The 18006-nt window shown below is 42.7% G+C and overlaps 1 protein-coding gene across 2 annotated transcripts in view; it reads left to right on the forward strand.

Moving 5' to 3' along the window:
• MON2 (MON2 homolog, regulator of endosome-to-Golgi trafficking) overlaps positions 1-18006 on the forward strand; it is a 131345-nt gene that overhangs the window by 94407 nt on the left and 18932 nt on the right. For both annotated transcript variants that reach the window (XM_060244981.1, XM_060244982.1), the window contains exons 21-26: positions 3675-3785; positions 6340-6515; positions 6843-7005; positions 8036-8329; positions 10119-10317; positions 11306-11934. In XM_060244981.1, the coding sequence (XP_060100964.1) occupies positions 3675-3785; positions 6340-6515; positions 6843-7005; positions 8036-8329; positions 10119-10317; positions 11306-11934 (1572 nt within the window). The remainder of the gene's footprint in view (positions 1-3674; positions 3786-6339; positions 6516-6842; positions 7006-8035; positions 8330-10118; positions 10318-11305; positions 11935-18006) is intronic.

The following is an 18006-nucleotide window of genomic DNA, read 5'->3' on the forward strand; positions in this document are numbered from 1 at the left end:
TACCTCTTTCCCCTGATTTTGCTCATTGCCCAGGTCCTCAAAAAGATATAGTGAGACAACCCAAGATGCATGCTGGTGGCCCCCTGGTGGCCTCACCAGCCATGGTTCCCGCTCCTCCTGCACATCAGTTGGGGACAATATCATCAATATCCTCCAGCTCCAGATCTCCTTCTCAACCATGGCAGATCAGTTCTGTACCACGATGTCCCAAACCTAAAACTGACAGTCTGGATGATTCCCTAGATGTTTTCACGCTGCATGTTTGTGAAATCATGGAGAACAGCAGGAAGTCCTCTACTACAGGGGTGGCCATGCTGGCTGGGGCTGATAGGAGTTGTAGGCAAAAAAAATCTGGAGAGCTACCGTTGACCACCCCTGCTCTACTAGATGGTCTTATGACTACAAGTAGAGAAAATTCCAGTTGTTCCTATCTGGTTTGAACGTAACTCCTCACTGGGTTTCTCTCCCAGACGTTCTCCCTCCTTCTCTCCTTATTAGACAAAGGTATGAGCCATTCCTCACAGCGAGCCTACTTAGCAGCAATTTCAGCTCATCACAATCAAATACATGGTTTCTCAGTATTCCTGACAGCAAAAGATTTCTTAAACGACTTTTCTGCATGCGCCCACCTGTGAGGCAACCCATTCCTGCATGGGATCTACCTGTGGTCCTCAACATACTCACAAGGAAACCCTTCAAACCACTGGTGAAATTCGATCTCTGCCTCCTATCCTGTAAAACAGACCTCCTGGAAGCCATAACCTCTGCAAAAAGGGCCAGTGAACTTATAGCTCTCTGAGCTGACCCACCATATCTACGGTTCTCAGCAGACAGGGTGTTGCTAACTCCCAACATTACCTTCCTCTCCAAGGTGGTCTTGAAATTTCACCTCCAGTCCTAAGTGACTCTCCCAGCTTTTTTTCCAAACCCAACCACTGATGAAGAACAGTGAACTCTTTAGAGGTTCAAAGGGTTTTACTGTTCTGTCTCCATAGAACACAAGCCTTCTGGAAATCACCTCACCTTTTCATCACTTACGCAGACCACCATCAAGGTTTCAAATTGTCCTTTCATAGACTTTCCCAGTGAGTGGTTGAGACAATAAACTATTACCTTCAAGCCAAGAGACCACTATCAGGCCTGCTAAAGGCTCACTCCACCAGACCACTGGCAACCCCTACTGCCTTCCTAAGGGGCATTCGCCTGCATGAAATCTGCAAGGCGATCACCTGGACCACACAGCACACCTTTGTGAAACATGATGCTCTGGATATCCAGTAACATGATTGAGCTATCGTCAGGTGGACATTTCTATAATCCAGCTGCAACTAACTCCTGCCAGCAGCCACTTCCAAGTAGAACTCAACTTGCTACTCTCCCAACACTGTGAAGCACAGAGACCATGAAGAAGATAAAACAGATTGCTTACCTGTGACTGATTATCTTTGAGCAGTCATCTGTGCATTCACACTACCCACTCATCTTTCATTTCTGCTGTTGACCTAGTTGCACATCTTTTCTGGGCTGCACAGTGGTCAGAAGGAACTGGCGGGACCCTAGTACCCTCCTCTGGACATGTGCAGTGGAGTTCCTGAGCATGCCCAGTGGGTGGGTGCAAAAATCCTTTCTTGGAGCTTTTAAAGTCACAGCTGGAGTCAGCGCAGGCACCATCAATAGCAACAGTGTGAATGCACAGATGGCCACTTGAAAACCATCAGTTACAGGTAATGTTTGAGGACCTGGGTAATGTTTTCTTTCCTATTCTTTTTTCTTTTACTTTAAAAATATTTTTATTACAAAGATCACTGTATACAGATAAGGGTTTGGGTTGCCAAGTACAGGTATCAGTTTTTCTGTACCAGTATTTCAGAACAGACAAGTCCACGTTAGTCAAATGTGGTTATTCTGCACATTAAAAAATATTTTGAGAAGTATTTATTTGCCTTTTTAACATATAGCCCTTACACCTTTTCAAGGAATTAAAAGAAATGCCTTCATATTTAATAGAATTGGTATAACTTAAAAGTGATTTAGGGTTAGAGACCTGATAAGTTATTAAGTATTTTGAGAGAGATGTTTAGTCTAAACTTGTACTTTACAGCAGGGGTCCTCAACCCCCCAGGCTGCGGACTGGTACCGGGCCGTGGCCTTTTAGTAACCAAGCCGCCAAGCCTTGCCGCCCCCCCCCCCCCCACGGTGCCACACAGTCTTGCCGCCCCCCTTCCCCCGCAGAGCCTCCTACTCCTCCCTCGGTTTTCGCAATGTTAAGGCTGGGGAAGGGGCCATGAAACACCTTCTGGGCTCTGTAAAGGTCGACCCCCCCTCCCCCGCCGATCAGCTGATTGGTAGGGAAACCGCAGCAGCAGCAGTCAGTCAACTGCTGAAAAAGCCGCAGTGCCCTTGCCTTATTCCCACTTCCTGAGCCCAGAAAGTGCCCCTTCCCCTTTCCCCTTTAACATTGTGAAAACAGAGGGAGGAGGAGGAGGTGCTGCAGGGGGGGAGCTTCGTGGCACCGCGAGGGGTGGGGTAGTAAGGCCAAATTCGGTGCCCCCACCCTGCTGGCCCTGGAGCCGCAGTGGGCCAGCTGGCCCTGGGGCCGGTCCTTGGTGCCAAGAAGGTTGAGGACCACTGCTTTACAGTATCTCTGAGTGTTATAAAGGCTGCAGTTCTATGCATATTTGCTTTGGAATGACTCCCATTGAACTTGATGCTGCTTACTTCTGATCCAGCTTGTGTATTTGGAGATGTTGAAAGTATGCATCAAAACTGCCTATTCTACAAGCCTTAAGTGATGGTATATTAGTACTTACTGCCTCATCTGTCCTTGTTTTCATAATTTAATTTCTTCCTTCTCCCTTATTGCTTCCTCTCTTTCTTTAATGCAGAAGGTAAGCTTGCCCTGCAAGTTTGTTTTCCTAATTACTGTTTGACTTTGTCCTAAGTCTTTTCATTCTACTGTTTTAGACTGATAGACCATGTTACAAAACTTAATGCAGAGTAAGGCTGAAATAGAAAGAGATGTGCTGAGTATTTGCTTATATAAATACAGTAAATCCCTGGGCTTTTTTTCTGGTGGGAATGCAGTGCACATTGTCACTCATCTCATCTGGAACCTCTTTGTAGAAACAAAATTATCAAAAAAATATTTAAAAGTTTATGAGGGGCACCCGTATGTTTCTCCTTCATTTCTCTCTTGAGAGTTCTGGCACCTCTTTTTGCAGAAATAAAGTCCTGGTAAATCCCCTTTTACATATAGAAAGGGAAATCTCTGGAGAATATACGGAGAGAAACAATAGCTCAAGCTGGTACTTTTGAACCAGTCACTTTGGTTAGAAGGAACCTCTCCTGTACTTTTGTATTTCTTATTTTTAAGGCAATGTGAAATAGGAATTTTAAAGCATTTTGTATGCTGAAAACTACCATAGAAGTTGTTGTGAATATAAAAGTACATGTAAAGCTCAGTCATGCCATCGATCCATTTAGTATTGACAGGCTGTTGCTTTCCTGGATCTTAAGCAAAGGACACCTACTGTGTGTATATTGTCACAGTATTAGTTTGTGGCTATTAGTATTATTTGTATTTCAAAAGATCCCTTAGATTGGGTGTTAGTTATTTAACCAATTTTCATTCTAGCTTGACTGAGTATTTAAAGGAAGCTATATTGTGTTTTTAGGTTTGCCAGCATCCAAATGCACGGATGCGAGAATGGGGAGCAGAGGCTTTAACTTCTCTCATTAAAGCAGGACTGAGTTTTAATCATGATCCTCCACTGTCTCAAAACCAGGTAAAATAACTTTTTTTTGAGGGGGGGGGAAATTAATCACCTTGTTCTAGAAATCACTTACAGGTATCAGTGATTGCGTAATAGATACTGACGGTTATTAATTAATACATGGTAATTTTGTACATTTCTGTCCATGGAAGGATACGTAGTGTGTACGTAGATAACTGTTGTGCTTATGGAATACGTCAGAGATTGCCTGCTGATTGGACTGAGTACAGTCTACAAGAAATATTATGACAAAGCACATTTACCTTATGTCGACTATGTAAAATGGAAAATTTTATGAACAAGCAATACAGCAAACTATGGTTTGTTGTGATGGGAAAGGGTAATCCAGGCCACCGTTTTGGTTTTCTATTTTTAAACTGTGGTTTGAAGAAGAAAGAGATGGGATTTATACCCTGCCCTTCTTTACCCAAAGGAGTCTCAGAGCGCCTTACAATCTCCTTTCCCTTCCCCTCCCACAACAGGTAGGTGAAGCTGAGAGAGCTCTAACACAGGGGTGTCAAACATGTGGCCTGGTGTCAAACATTCGGCCTGGGGGCCAAATCAGGCCCTCATAGGGCTCCAATCAGGCCCTCGAACAACTGGCTGTCATCTGCTTCCTTCTCCCTCTCTCTTGTTTTTTTCTGCATAACAGTTTGATTTGCAAGACTTGCTTAATTGAACAGAAGCTACAGAGCAAAGTCTCTGTTTTCTCCATTGGCTGAGGCTCCTCCCTTGGGGAGGAAGGGGGGAGGGAGAGATTGCTTTGCCAGGCTCTCTCAATTGCACAACAGAGCTACTCAGCCTAGTTTCTCTTCCTTCTATTGGCTGAGGCTCCTCCCCCTTCTTGCCCCCTGGCAAAGGAAGGAAAGAGCCAGAGCTTCCTTTGTCCAGTTCCCTGGATCACATGGGAGAGATACAAAGAAAGCATCTTTAAGACCAATGAGTGCTAATGTTTTAAGCATGTTAGTTTTTTTAAAAAAATCTTTAATTGTGTTTGTCTGTGTCCTTTATAAAGTTTATATCTGTGCTACCTAATCTTAACTAGGTACCCACACAGCTTGTCCCGATATGGCCCGGCCCAAGAAGGTCTCATTTATGTCAGATCTGGCCCTCATAATAAATGAGTTTGACACCCTGAACAGAACTGCTCTTGAGAGGAACAGCTTTGCAAGAACTTGTGACTGAATCAAGGTCACATCAGCAGGTGCATGTGGAGGAGTGGGGAATGAAACCCAGTTTAGCTAGATAAGAGTCCTCACACTTAGCCACTGCTCTAAACTTTGGAGGGGAGATTCAGACATTTCATAAAAGCTTATGGTTTTCTGCAAAAGAGAAGCAGTCTATTTGTAAGCCATACACAGGGGCCAAGAGCAGACTGGAGCAAACCCAGCTGACTGGCCTGTGTGGTACTACAAGCCTGCCCTTTAGGGGCCACTGAGCTCAGTAATGCCAACAATGGGCATTTGCTCACTCTTGCCTCATCCTACAAAATGGCAGCATTGCAAGAGGAGACAATGGTTGAGTTGACATAAATTACCAGTGAAAGGTCTGAGAAAAATGGCCCCTGAGGCATTAGCAAGGTTGCTGGGGTAGTGGCCCATTGGGAAATTTCCCTGTAAGTTAAATGGCCTGTCTGCCCCTGGCAAGAGCAGGCGTGAGTTCTGTGATCTCCTAGGCTTACTCCCATAACAACAAAACATAAAGTTACATGTGAGACTTTCAGTCACATGACTGGCAACAGGCTCTGGGACATGTGGTAGGATGTAATGTTACTTCACCCATAGTGCTTAAATGTTTTACATTAGTGTATTATGGCCTGATAGCTAGAAAGAGATGGCCCAGTGCTGACCAACCATTGTCAACTTTTAGGAGAGCTAATACATACATGGTGGCCATTTTAAAATTGTTTGTGCAGTAAATCACAGCTCCTGTTTTACAGATGCAGGAAAGTGCACTTACTCCATTGCTGCACGTTTGATCAGCTTTTCTTTGTATAGTAAAATGACAATTATGGTAATTTGTGAACTTAATGTAGAGTAATTGTTCAGCCCCAAGACTGACAAGCAGGAGAACCAGAACAGTTATCCTACTTAGGGGTATTGTTATTAGTATTATCCATTTACTTTTCTGTCAGCTTCATTGTAGAACTCACAGCACAGTGGCAGGAGAAAACATTGTGTTGGCTAGCAATTAGGTACCCCTTCCCCAAATCCTCTGTTGCTTCTGATTTTATGACAGCAAGGAGTTCAACTATGCTAGCATGAAAGAAGTGTTCAGAGTTTCAAAGTTGGTGGTAGTGGTAATATGAAGAGATAGCTTCTGACCAAAATACATTGGGAGGAGAAGATTACTTAATAGTTAAGTTGTCAGCATTTCTCTGCCATACTCCACCTTGGGGCTGCCAGTAGAATTTTAGTTTGCCATCTTCTGTTCTTTTCCTTCTGCCAGACACTGGTATAATTTATTAGGTCACTACTTCTGCAGTGAGTTTGTGATTGATAGTGTCTTGCATCAGGATGCTTTAGCCTTTGCTGCCTTGATGTGTTATTTGTGATTTTGTTTCCAGAGGCTTCAGTTACTGTTGCTAAACCCACTGAAAGAACTATCAAACATCAATCATCCAGATATTAGACTCAAGCAGCTGGAATGTGTGTTACAGATTTTGCAAAGTCAGGGTGACAGTCTAGGGCCTGGCTGGCCACTGGTGCTTGGAGTCATGGGCGCAATTAGAAATGATCAAGGGTGAGTTGTCAAAATTAAGGTCAGAGTCTTGCTAGACTCTTGCCTTCATCACTTATGTTTGTGGGAGTGTTTCATATTGTTTTTATTAATAAAAAATGTAGCAGTTTTTTTAAAAATCAACATTGCATTCTGATTTTTATTATTACTCTTAACACTGCATTTACTTACCATTAACTATTAAAGAAATATTGTTGTAGCACAGAACTTCAACATAGTTTGACTGCTATGTACTTTCTTTGTATTCTGACTTGGACACAAGTGTGTTTGGTATTATAATTCATAGTCACTTTACAGAGTTAGAAACCAAATACTTTCATTTTTTGATAGAGAGTCTTTAATACGGACTGCATTCCAGTGCCTTCAATTGGTTGTGACTGATTTTCTGCCAACAATGCCATGTACTTGCCTGCAGATTGTTGTGGACGTTGCTGGCAGTTTTGGGCTTCATAATCAAGAACTAAATATTAGTTTAACATCAATTGGTCTCTTGGTGAGTGCTGAGTTTAATCACTATAATATTTTTACTTCCTAATGTTTGATGTTCTTACTTTCATTTACTGATTCTATAGTAATTTGAAGCTGTTTTAGTATTCAGAGCATTTTTTGTAATAGAGAAAATCAATCATTACTTCATATATATGGTGGGACAAAGCAAAGGGATTACAAAGTGAGAGAATAATAGCACATTACATAGCACTAACTCTTTTTTGAAAACTTTGACCATAATTACAAAGTTTAATGTTAGGTACCAATGAATTCAATGTGATTTAATTAAACTTAGCTTACTGTTGACTGTACTCCTGCTTTCAGATACCTATACAGAATAAAACAAGAATCTGAAAAGTACCATTAAAACATTATTTTACCCTATTCTATTTTATCAAATTATGTATACAATTGAATTCAAATTCTAGCCCAGGTTTACTTGCAGAGATTCTGTTGCTTATATAGGAATATGAATACACAATAGTGCTCTTAGTAGTATTATGTTTTTGATCAAGGAGAATCATCTAATAAACATGTGCACACAGTAGTCAGCTCTGAAAAGTGCTTTGTTTATATAAGATCGTTGCTTCTTTGTTATATTATAAGTGAAATGCAATAAAAGAGTTGAGGCAGCTTATATGTCAAAAGTTTTACCATGATTGTTAGTTGCCCAGAGTCCGCTTGAGGAATGGGCAGCATATAAATCTAAAGCGAATGAATCAATCAATCTATCAATCAAAACATTGAAACTTGGGATTAAAACCTGGGATCAGTCATGGTAGACTAAAATCGGCAACAATCAAATACTCACTGAAAAAAAGCCTCAACTCTCTTCTCCCTTAATATGTCTTAATATGCAAAACACACACACAACTCTTTTCTGAATAGAATTGTGAACTTTATTGGTAGAAGAGCTCAAGGACAGTACCTGACATACTTTTAGGGGGATGCACTACATCAGAGAAGGCACTATAACATGAAAGCTGTTTTTAGCTCTAAAAATCATTTACAAAAAGAGCTTTTTTGGTTTGTAGTGGAATATTTCAGACTACTTTTTCCAACGAGGCGAAACCATTGAAAAGGAGCTGAACAAAGAGGAAGCAGTGCTACAGAAGCAAGCAGAAGAAAAGGGGGTTACACTGAACCGTCCTTTCCATCCAGCACCACCATTCGATTGCCTCTGGCTGTGTCTCTATGCCAAGCTGGGGGAACTCTGTGTAGATCCACGGCCCGCAGTTAGAAAGAGTGCTGGGCAGACATTGTTCTCTACAGTTGGTGCCCATGGGACTTTACTGCAACATTCAACTTGGCACACTGTTATATGGAAGGTATGAAATCAAAAGCCTATATTATAATGAGGTTGTTCTAACAGCATGTTTTAACCTTCTTTAAAAAAATGTTTTCCTATTGAAGTTAGGTTAACTGCATATATAATTTACTGCAATGATAAATGACCCTGTTTTGTGGTACACATAAATGTCCAAGTTGTTTGGCTTCTGTTATGGGACTCAGTGGTCTCGAACACAAGACATGGGGCCAGCTCTTAATTATCTGACTTATATGTGGTTCTCTCTCCTTTTCAACTCTCCCACTGTTCACTTTCTCCCTCCATGTCACCAAAATCCATCTTTTTTCCTTCTCTTTACTAATGTTAATGAAATTCTGTTTCTCATACATCCAAGCTAGGACAGAGGCTATTTTTAAAGGTGTACTTCAGCATTCTCAGCAAGGTCACTGCAGATGCTGGAACACACCTCTGGGAAATCTTACTAAAGCTGATAAATGGGTACATTTACTGAAGCATTCTCTGTGATGTCATAGAATATACTTGGATACATCTCTGCCATCAGCTGCAGAGGGTACTTTTCTTTTGAATTTCGAAATGGCAATCCTACTGACACAGAGCACTTTGTGAAATTCAGATTTCGTACCTGATGGTGGTATAGGCAGTCTAATATAAATGACTGTCATAGATTTTTCTTCCTTTTGATGTTTGGGTTTGGTGCTGTTTCTTTGAGCATGGCTTTCTAGAAATGGGATCAGTCGTTGCTTTCATATGGGTTAAAAGGTCTGATCACTTTGGCCTTCCAGATATAGAAGACTCGGTCATACCCAATTAAATAATAATTCTAGCAGACCGCAAGAAAATATATAAACATGATTGCCATCAGAGTTCTCTCAAAAATGCAACAGTTCACGCTAGTGCAAAGGCAAGCTGTTTTTAAATCTATAATAGCTTTCTTTAGAAGTCAGAGTTTATTGTATAGAAAGTGTGAACAAAAATGGTGCTACAGATAACTGTTCTTATGCTTTGCACTGCACCCAAATAGAATGTTCTTTCTTTAAACTGGTTATCATTTTGGATTTGTAAGTAATCTAAACTGATTTCTAACACAAAGAAAATATTGAATTTTGCTGGACTTTGGGGGCCATTTATGCAATGTGGAAAATGAATTAATCCAAATCAGTTGGAACTTGAATGTATTATTTGGGTCATCCCCTGTATTGCACTATATTAATAAACTTTTGTTAATTTTGTGAAGTTGTACCCAGTTTGCCAACCAAAGTTCTTACATAAGCTGTAAGAGTGAAAGTCAGATGCGTGTGTGTATTTTGTGTGTGTGCATGTGCCTGGAAGTCACAGGTACTGGAACTTGAACTGTCAGAGAAGTAGCTCCAAGGCTCTCTCTCTTTTATTAAAAAGCAGGAATGCAGTTCCTACTGGCTTGGCATCAGGGGTGTGTGGCCTAATATGCAAATGAGTTCATGCTGGGCTTTTTCTATACAAAAAAGCACTGTGTGCAACAATGGTGACATCAGGGGGTGTGGCCTAATATGTAGTGAGTTCCTGCTGGGCTTTTTCTACTAAAAAAGCCCTGGTTAACTCTATTGCCTGCCTCTGTGTCCTGGTCCTGGTACTCTTTGGAGGTGTCTCATCCAAGTGCTGGTAAAATGGACTCTTCCACAGCCCAAGTCATCATAAAATAAAATAAAAATTAGATATATTCATCAATAAAATGAGGGGTAAATTGAGCAATATTTTAAATGTTTGTATTTAAACTTTCAATTGTAGTGCATGTCTAGAATGAAAAAGTGTTGTTTTGTTTAATTGTATAGGTTCTCTTTCATTTGCTGGATCGAGTGCGGGAGTCTTCTACAACTGCTGACAAAGAGAAGATTGAGTCTGGTGGTGGCAATATCCTCATTCATCATTCAAGAGATACAGCAGAGAAACAGTGGGCTGAGACATGGGTATTAACATTGGCTGGAGTAGCTAGAATATTCAACACAAGGAGATACCTGTTGCAATCTCTAGGTAATCATGCATATGTTTAGTATTAAAATAATTGGTTAGATTCTTAAAACTTTTTAAATAAAAAACATTTTACATATTATAAAAGCAAAAAACTCAAAAAAACATAAACCACAACAAATCAGATAGATAAAAAATAATGCAGTGAATACTAAAAACCTGATTCAATATATATTCAGAATCATAAGATCCCAAGATCACAAATTTTGTAATTTTGCCATTTTCAATTACCTATAAACATAGTTTTCACCATTTAAAATAGAAGCATATTTCTATACCAGAATTCAGAAGGTAGAATATCTTTTTCAGACAGAAACTGTAGCATACGATACCAGACTCTAACAAAATTATGACACTTTCTTTCTGAAAAGGGGGTTGCCAAGTTCGCTGTTCTTTCAGACAATACAAAATATTACCATATTTGAGTATACCACAATTGAATATTTAAAGGTAACTCATTTTTCCAGTTTGCACATTCTGTGATTCTCACTATACACAACATTATTGAAATTAATTTAGCTTGTGATTTATTTGCTATACTATCAAGTCCAAATTCTAATAAAAAACATTTTCAGGGTAAATGCCAGGAAAATTTTTTTTATTTGGAATATGTGATTCTTAATCTAATATGAGAACCTTTGTAAAAAGCAGTGAAGATAATCTACCATTTGGCCACATTTTTTATCGCAGCGTGGGCTTATAGAAGGGCAAATACAATGCAATCTGGTAGGGGAGATTCTTAAAACGATAAAACACAGAGGTTGACAGAAATCAGAATTTATTAACTATATGAATATTATTTTGTAACCATGAGTGTGTTGAGCTGTATACATACTTTACAGCACTTCTGCCCTCTCATTTCTCCTGTTGTTTAGCTGTTTATTCTGATGTATCATTATTAGTATGCCAGTATTATCACTACATAAAGAAAACACATGTATGGTGCAAAAATGAACATTTCCTTGACTGATCTTTCTTCTTTACCCACTAGGAGATTTTTCTCAAGCGTGGGATGTTCTTCTTGATCACATTCAGTCAGCTGCATTGAGCAAAAACAATGAAGTTTCCCTAGCTGCTTTGAAAAGCTTTCAGGAAATCTTACAAATTGTGTCCCCTATCAGGGAAACTGAGAAACCTGACACACCACCTGCTATTAATGTGCCTGTGCCTGTGCTCATAGGAACTGTGACTGCCACTGGCCTTGGAAGATCTTTCATGAGAACTGATTCTGTAGGAGAAAGAATTGGAAGGTATAATGCAACTGAGCCTCCAGTGGTAACAGATGAAATTGAAGACTTGAATCTTTGGTGGGCTGCCTGGAACACATGGTTTAGGATTGGTTCAGAAAGTACAAAGCCTCCAGTTTCTTGTGATAAAATGACTTTTATTCCCAGCCAGCCTTTTCTTACAGCTTTAATTCAGATATTTCCAGCCCTTTATCAACACATCAAAACTGGTTTCAGTATGGATGATCTCCAAAAACTGGGTGTCATTCTACATGGTGCAGTGTCTGTTCCAATCAGTTCAGATGCATCCCCCTTCATCTTGCCATCATACACTGAGGCAGTTCTAACAAGTTTACAAGAAGCGGTTCTTACAGCTTTAGATGTCTTACAAAAGGTAATAATACAATTTAAATATTCTCTTAACAGCAACTTTTGAAGCCATCTGTTATGTTAATCCACTAAATATTAGTAGACATCAAGCTACCTTAAGGCCACTTGTAGAGAATAATGAGGAGGAAAGCACTTTAAATAAATAAATGGGAATATTTGTTACACGTGGTATGTTAACCCAAGAAAACAGGGCTTTTTTTGAGCAGGAATGCAAGGAACGCAGTTCTGGTTGACTTGGCATCAGGAGGTGTGACCTAATATGCAGATTTCCTGCTAGGCTTTTTCTACAAAAAAAGCCCTGTGTAGACCAATGATGACTCCAGGGAGTGTGGCCTAATATGCAAATGAGTTCCTGCTGAGCTTTTTCTGCAAAAAAAAAAACCTGGGTACCCATGTGTGGCAGTTCGCACATGCACCTCCAACTTTGGGCAGTAACTAATGTAAATCTGCGATATGCTCTCTAGTGCTCTTCCTTTTCTAAATCCAGCTTGAACATCTAGCATTTCTCATTCCAAAAATGGCAATAGTCTTTAAATATCACTTTGCTCACACAAGAAATTAAAATGATGGTCTGATAGCTGCTGCAGTCTTTGATGTCTTTTTTTCAGATTTGAAATGTAGATTGAGTGTTTCCAGTCTGTGGGCCATTATTGTGTTTTCTGTATTTGTTGGCATTTTCTTGTTTTGATGGACACTGTTTCTGTGGCTTGGAATAGCTGTATTGATTCCCCAACCACTTCTGGTGATTTGTTTCTCCCAATTAGTGCAGCTTTCACGCCACTTTCTAAAACTGTAGGTTCTTCTTGGGCATTTTCGCACTTACCTTTTACTGGCGCGACCATCCTCCTCACGCCGGCGGATCTGCAGGGATTTCGCACCAGAAGCGCCGGCGCAGCCAAAAGAGCCGGCAACTTCCGTCGCGGAGCCAGCTCAAACGTTTTCCTGCTTCTTGGCGGTTTCCGTTTGAGCTGGCTCCGCGACGGAAGTTGCCGACTCTTTTGGCTGCGCCGGCGCTTCTGGTGCGAAATCCCTGCAGATCCGCCGGCGTGAGGAGGATGGTCGCGCCAGTAAAAGGTAAGTGCGAAAACACCCCTTCAAAAGTTTCTTTTTTGAGAGAATCTTTTCTTCTGTAGTCCTGAGAGTAGGGCATTCCTGACTTCCGGGATAAGGCTCCCCCTCTCCAAAGGCAAGATCAGTTGACTAATTGATCACAGAGGGGAGGGACTTGTCCTAATGATCCCTAGACTTTCTGGCCCTGCCTTCTGAGCAGGATCCTGGAGTTTTCTTACATTCATTTGTTGTTATTCTTTCTGGCTTCCTTTGGGAAGAGACTTGCCGGGCAGGGAAGGGCTCTAGGCCCCACTTCCAAGCCACATTGGAGTGGTAGTGAAAACAAGAGCCAATGCCCCTACGTTTTCCTGGGTATATGGCCCCAACATGGACTCTCTATGTGGTTTCCAACCCAAGAAACCCCCCCCCCCCATCTCTCTGATGCCCTCTGGGGTGAGGTTGAGTCCGTGGCAACCCAGACCTAAGTACCAGCAATCACTGCGCATTTCCCCGGGCTCAGAGGGAGCAGGCTCTACTCAGCAGCAGGCTGCAGGAAGCATAGAGCAGCTCCATAGAAAGTATCCTGGCTGAATCATGGTAAGGCATTCCTAAGGAGACTGGGAGCCATGGGGAAGGCAAACAAAAAGTCTATTTCCATAGTAGTCTGTGAGCTCAGGTAGGCTCAGTGGTCTGGGGAAATAGGCCTAGGCGAGGGAAGCCTTGGTTGATCTTCTCCATTGCTCTTCTGTAGAGGGCTCACTTCGTCTTTTCTTTTTCACTCTCTTTTTGACTTTGGGCGCAGAAAATTCAGCGGGAATATCTGTGAGAGTTGGACTTTCTACCTCTCAACCATCTGAAAGCACAATCTGCACCCTGGACCTGCCCTTTCCTCCTGCCTCTGCTGCCTCCCCGATTTCTCAGCAGGCCAAAGAAGGGGAGAAGTTTCAAGGTGCAGATTTGTCTGGTGACAACACCAAGACAAATCTTGTGGAATGGCTGAAGACAGAAATGAGGAAAGAATTCAAGGAGTTCCTGCAGGGACAGAGACAGGACTTCACAGGTGCTGGCCTGTCTAGAAGTCAGTCTCTCACAGAATCTGTCCATAAGAAGGGGGAAAGACATAGTGCTTCCCCACACAGACACAATCCAAAAAGGGAAAACGGGGGGGGGGGGGGGTAGGAAGTGTAGCCCTTTGCTTAGTATCCAGTCAGAGGACTCCGATCCATCAGATTCCTCCTTAGTAAATGAGGAAGAGGAAGTGCTTGCCACAATTCAAAACAGACTCTTTCCTCAGGGACTATAGAATAGAATACTCCCAAAGGTCTTAAGGGCGTTGGAGATCTCTCATAAGGCCAAAGAGAGTAGGAGCCTGACCCTGAATTTCCAGAAGGGTTGGAAAGAACAATCCCTCTGTTGGGTACAGTCCCATCAAAGGTTTCTCTCCCAACATCACAAGTTCCTGCACTTTGCTTACAATGGAAGACACTTCCAATATCGAGCTCTACCTTTCAGTCTGAAATCATCACCCATGGTATTTACAAAGATCCTGGTAGCCCTGATAGCTCACCTGAGACTGCAGGGAGTGATTCTTTTTCCATATCTGGACAACATCCCCTTCAAGGCCCCATTGTTGCAACAGAGCAAGGGTGGCCAAACTGTGGTGTGGGAGCCACATGTGGCTCTTTCACACATATTATGCAGCTCTTGAAGCCCCAACTGCCCTGTCAGCCAACTTGGAGAAGGCATTTTTCTCTAAATCCCTTCACCAAGCCAGCCGGTATGGGGGGCTTGGAGAATGCATTTAAAGTTAAAGTTGTTTTCTTTCCAACTCTCCCTCCTCCTTCCCTCATTTATTCTTTGTCTGTCTGTCTCTCCCCCTCCCCCTCTAAAGTTAAATGTGTTCTCCAACTCCCACCTCCCGATAATGCATCTGGGTGGAGATAGACATGGTCCAGAGCACAGTCTTTCTTTCACAGGACAGACAACAAAAGATCTGCATCATGGTAAAGGAGGTTCCAAGGAACTAGATGGTGAAGGCGATGACTGTAGCACAGAGATGTTGAACTCATTTGTTACTAGGGCCAGATCTGACATAAATGTCACTTAGTCCAGCCAGGCAATGCATGCTATAAAATGTAATACAAGGTACTGGAGATGTAAACTTTATAAAAGTGATTTCAGATGTCAAATAGCAACTGCAGGTGAATGACAATAACAGGCTTGATTGGATTAGATATGATATGCAGAGGGGTAGTAGGCATGGAGATACCAGCATTGGTAATGAGATAGGAAACTTAGGTCTCAATTCAGTCCAGGAGATGGAAAAAAGAAATGGTATAGGTCTGACAATAGAAGCCACAACATTCAAAAACAGTGAGAACATTTAATCTTTCAGGACATTCAGTTGCTGACCTATGAGGAATTTCAAATGGAGATTAGAAAAGAGACTGCTGAATTGCAACTGATAATGAAGCTCAAGACAATGCATCCTCCAGGACTGAATTGAGACCTGGGTTTCCTTTCTCATTACCAACACCTTCTATTGACATTTGGCATTTGAAATAACTCCATTTCCAAGTTATAAAGACCAGTGGACTCACATTCTAGCTGTATCTGAAGAACTGAGCAGTGACTCATGAAAGCTCGTGCCCTGTCACAAATTTTGTTAGGTGCTAATGGACTTCTGCTCCTTTCCACTAATAAAAATTACAAGCTGTGCTTTTAGGTTTGTTTCTTTTTTTTTCAATCTGTAAAAAATTGAGAGGGGGAGGTCTTTCCAAGTCAGTTAATGTTTTGATTTCAGACTGGGCAAAGTCCACTCAGTGTTCGCGATAATAATGAAACAGTTTTAAAAGCAAAGGGGGAGTGAAGAAAAGCAACCAGTGAGGTGGGAGGGGAGACTAGAATAGATGAACTAGAATAGATTGAACTAGAATAGATGGAGCCATAGATGTATTTTTAAATACTTAGCCACAGGACTTTTTTTTTGAGGCAGAACAGACTGGAACACCGTTCCAGCTGGCATTGGCAGTGTTCTGGCTCCTCCAAGCACCTCGGTGGCAGGCTGCATTTGGGGGGGCGAACCACACTTTCGCAGAGGCCTCCCAGCACCAAGGTCACTGAGCCATGCAAGTGTGGCAGCCTCCTGGTGCCATGGTTGCTGGCTGCACTCAGGGAGTCGAGCCATGCTTGCCCAGCAGCCTCCCAGTGCCCAGGTCTCGTGCTGTGCTCAAGGGGGCCAAGCCATGCTTGCGCGGTGGCCTCCTGGTGCCCGGGTCACTGGCTGCACTCGGGGGCCTGAACCATATTTGCACAGCAGCTTTCTGGCACCTGGGTCGCTGGCTGTTTTCAGGGGGCTGAGCTGTGCTCCTGCAGCACCCTCCCAGCACTGAGGTCACCTGTTGTGCTTGGGGGACTGAGCGGTGTTCACATGGAGGCCTCCTAGTACTCAGGTCACTTGCTGGAGTCAGAGGGCCCAGCCATGCTGTGTGATGGTAAGGCCTTCCTTCCTTCCTTTCCCTTGGGTTCCTTTTCCCTCTTTCTTTGTATCCATTCCCCCCCTTCTTTCCAGGTCATCTTCCTTCCTCTCCCTCTTTTCAGGTCATCTCCCCCCCCATTCCAGGTCATCTTTCTTCCCCCTTCCTCTTTCTCAATAGTCTTTCTCCCCTCCTTTCCAGGTCATCTTTCTTCCCCTCTAGGGGGCTGAGCTAGGGGAGGACAGGGACTTCAGTGGAGCACAATGCCATACAGTCTGCCCTCCAAAGCAACCATTGTCTTCAAGGGAGCTGATTTCTACAGTCTGGAGAGGAGCAGTAATTCTGGGGGACCCCCAGATCCCACCTGGAGGTTGGCATCTCTACTTTTCCTCCTTCTGCATTACCATTGCAAGCCCTGGGTTGGGAAATACCTGGAGATTTTTTTTGGGGGGGGGGGAGCCTGGGCAGGGGAGGGGCACAACCTAAGCTGAATACAGTGCCATAGAGCCCACCCTCCAAAACAGCCATTTTCTCTTGGCTGTCCAGAGATCAACATGTAATAGCAGATCTCATGGTGCTACCTGGAGGTGGCAACTCTACCCTCACAGCACCTCTTTGCAGTTGAGATAGAAGCAAAGCCTGCATAGGCTTAAAGCCTCTAAAGATAAAAGTGTTAGATGAATTAGCAGATTTCCACCCTCCCCCTTGAAACATTGGGCTCACTGCCTTTCACTCTCCCCTCCTTTGAACGACCATAGAGATAGAGATCAAAGTATGAGTCCAGGGGCACCTTTAAAACCAATGAAGTTTAATTCTGGATGTAAGCTTTTGCGTGTATCTGAAGAAGTATGCCTGCAAACGAGAGCATATACCCAGAATTAAGCTTTGCTAGTCTTAAAGGTGCCCCTGGACTCTAAATTTGATCTGCTGCTTCCGATCAACACAGCTACTCACCTGAATCTATTTCCATAGAGAAGTGACTCCAGAGCCCTTCAGTCCTTCTGTTTAGAATAGAAAACCTGTTGCCCTTGCTTTTAATTGATTTACCTTTATTGCCTTGCTACCTGGGACTCAAGGAGCCCCGTGGCACAGAGTGGTATGCTGCAGTACTGCAGTCCAAGCTCTGCTCACGATCTGAGTTCAATCCCGGCAGAAGCTGGGTTCAGGTAGCCAGCTCAAGGTTGACTCAGCCTTCCAGCCTTCCAAGGTTGGTAAAATGAGTACCCAGCTTACTGGAAATAAAGTGTAGATGACTGGGGACAGCAATGGCAAACCACCCCGTAAAAAGTCCGCTATGAAAACATCGTGATGTGACATCACCCCAGAGTAGGAAACAACTGGTGCTTGCACAGAAGACTACCTTTACCTTTATCTGGGACACAGAGTAGATTGAGGGTTTCCAGCCTTCAGGTGGGTCCTGGAGATCTCAAAAGAATCATAACTGATCTCCAGACAACCAAGATCCGTTCCCCTGGAGAAAATGGCTGCTTTAGAGGGTGGACTCTGTGGCACTGTACCCCTAAGTAGCTCCCCAGCATAAGTCCTGCCTT

Source organism: Heteronotia binoei, chromosome 8, assembly GCF_032191835.1.
Source record: "Heteronotia binoei isolate CCM8104 ecotype False Entrance Well chromosome 8, APGP_CSIRO_Hbin_v1, whole genome shotgun sequence".
In the NCBI taxonomy this organism is placed as follows: domain Eukaryota; kingdom Metazoa; phylum Chordata; class Lepidosauria; order Squamata; family Gekkonidae; genus Heteronotia; species Heteronotia binoei.